This window comes from Meleagris gallopavo, chromosome 3 (assembly GCF_000146605.3).
Source record: "Meleagris gallopavo isolate NT-WF06-2002-E0010 breed Aviagen turkey brand Nicholas breeding stock chromosome 3, Turkey_5.1, whole genome shotgun sequence".
NCBI lineage: Eukaryota > Metazoa > Chordata > Aves > Galliformes > Phasianidae > Meleagris > Meleagris gallopavo.
The window spans coordinates 11,247,679-11,248,706 of record NC_015013.2 but is presented as its reverse complement, the minus strand read 5'-3'; the positions used below and the strand labels follow the sequence as shown (position 1 = coordinate 11,248,706).

The 1,028-nt window shown below is 54.1% G+C and overlaps 1 protein-coding gene across 1 annotated transcript in view; it reads right to left on the bottom strand.

Moving 5' to 3' along the window:
* NRN1 (neuritin 1) overlaps window positions 1-805 on the bottom strand; it is a 6,884-nt gene extending 6,079 nt beyond the window's left edge. Inside the window, exon 1 of the mRNA XM_010708456.2 lies at window positions 512-805. Within this exon, the coding sequence (XP_010706758.1) occupies window positions 512-566 (55 nt within the window). The 5' untranslated portion in view covers window positions 567-805. The remainder of the gene's footprint in view (window positions 1-511) is intronic.
* Between the last annotated feature and the right edge of the window lie 223 nt (window positions 806-1,028).

Genomic DNA, 1,028 nt, shown 5'->3' with positions numbered 1-1,028 from the left:
GGGGGGGGAGATCCAAAAAGAAAACGCGGTCATTCGTGGGGACAGGAGGAGAAAGGGAAAAAAATAACGATAAAGCAAACGTGGTACGAACACGCACAGATTTAGGAAAACGACCGAGCAAAGTGATTTCTTCCTGTGGACCCGTGGCGTAGAATTGAGGAATCGCAAAAACGCCGTCCGTTGGGATGGGAATGGGATGAGGATAGGGGACGGGAACGGAATGGGATGGGATAGGAATGAGGATGAGATGGGATAGGAACGGAATGGAAATGGGATGAGATGGGATGGGGATGGGGACGGGAACGGGGATGGGAAATGGGAATGTGAAGGGGAATGGGAATGGGAATAGGAATGGAATGGGATGGGATGCGGATGGGATGGGATGGGATGCGGATGGGATGGGATGGGATGGGGAAGGGTCGGGTCCACTCCGCAGCTCGGCGCAGGGCAGCCCCCGCCGCACACATCGCCCGGGGCTCGGGGCACAGCGGGGATTTGGCGGTCCACTTACCTATCTGTACAGCGAGGATCAGAGAAATGTATCTGCCGTTCAACTTAAGTCCCATCCTACATTTAGTAAAACCATTTGCGACTGCAGATCTTTAAATAGTTACTTTGGAGAACGTGGGGGAAAGCTGAAAAATAGGCATTGCCAACAAGTTCCGAGCAGCGGAGGACTTTGCACACAAGGGGGGAGACGGAGGTGAGGGAGAGAAAGAGGGAGAAACAGGGAGCGGGCGAGGAGGAATAGCTGGGAATGGTTCGCTCCATTAGGAGGGGGCGGAGGAAGTACAGCCTCACGCCCACGGCCGGCCCTGACGTGGGGGGATGACACTGACGGATTTTTTTTTAATTTTATTTTTTTCCCTCCTCCTTTTTAATATATATATGTTGTTGGTGTTTTTTTTTGTTTTTTTTTCGTGTGCCCCTCGCAAGAGAAACGCCATTTATAGGCATCGCGGGCTGCGCGCACCCGGCTCCCCGCGTCCCTCCGCCCCGCTCATCGCCGAGGAAGCTCCGCGACGCCG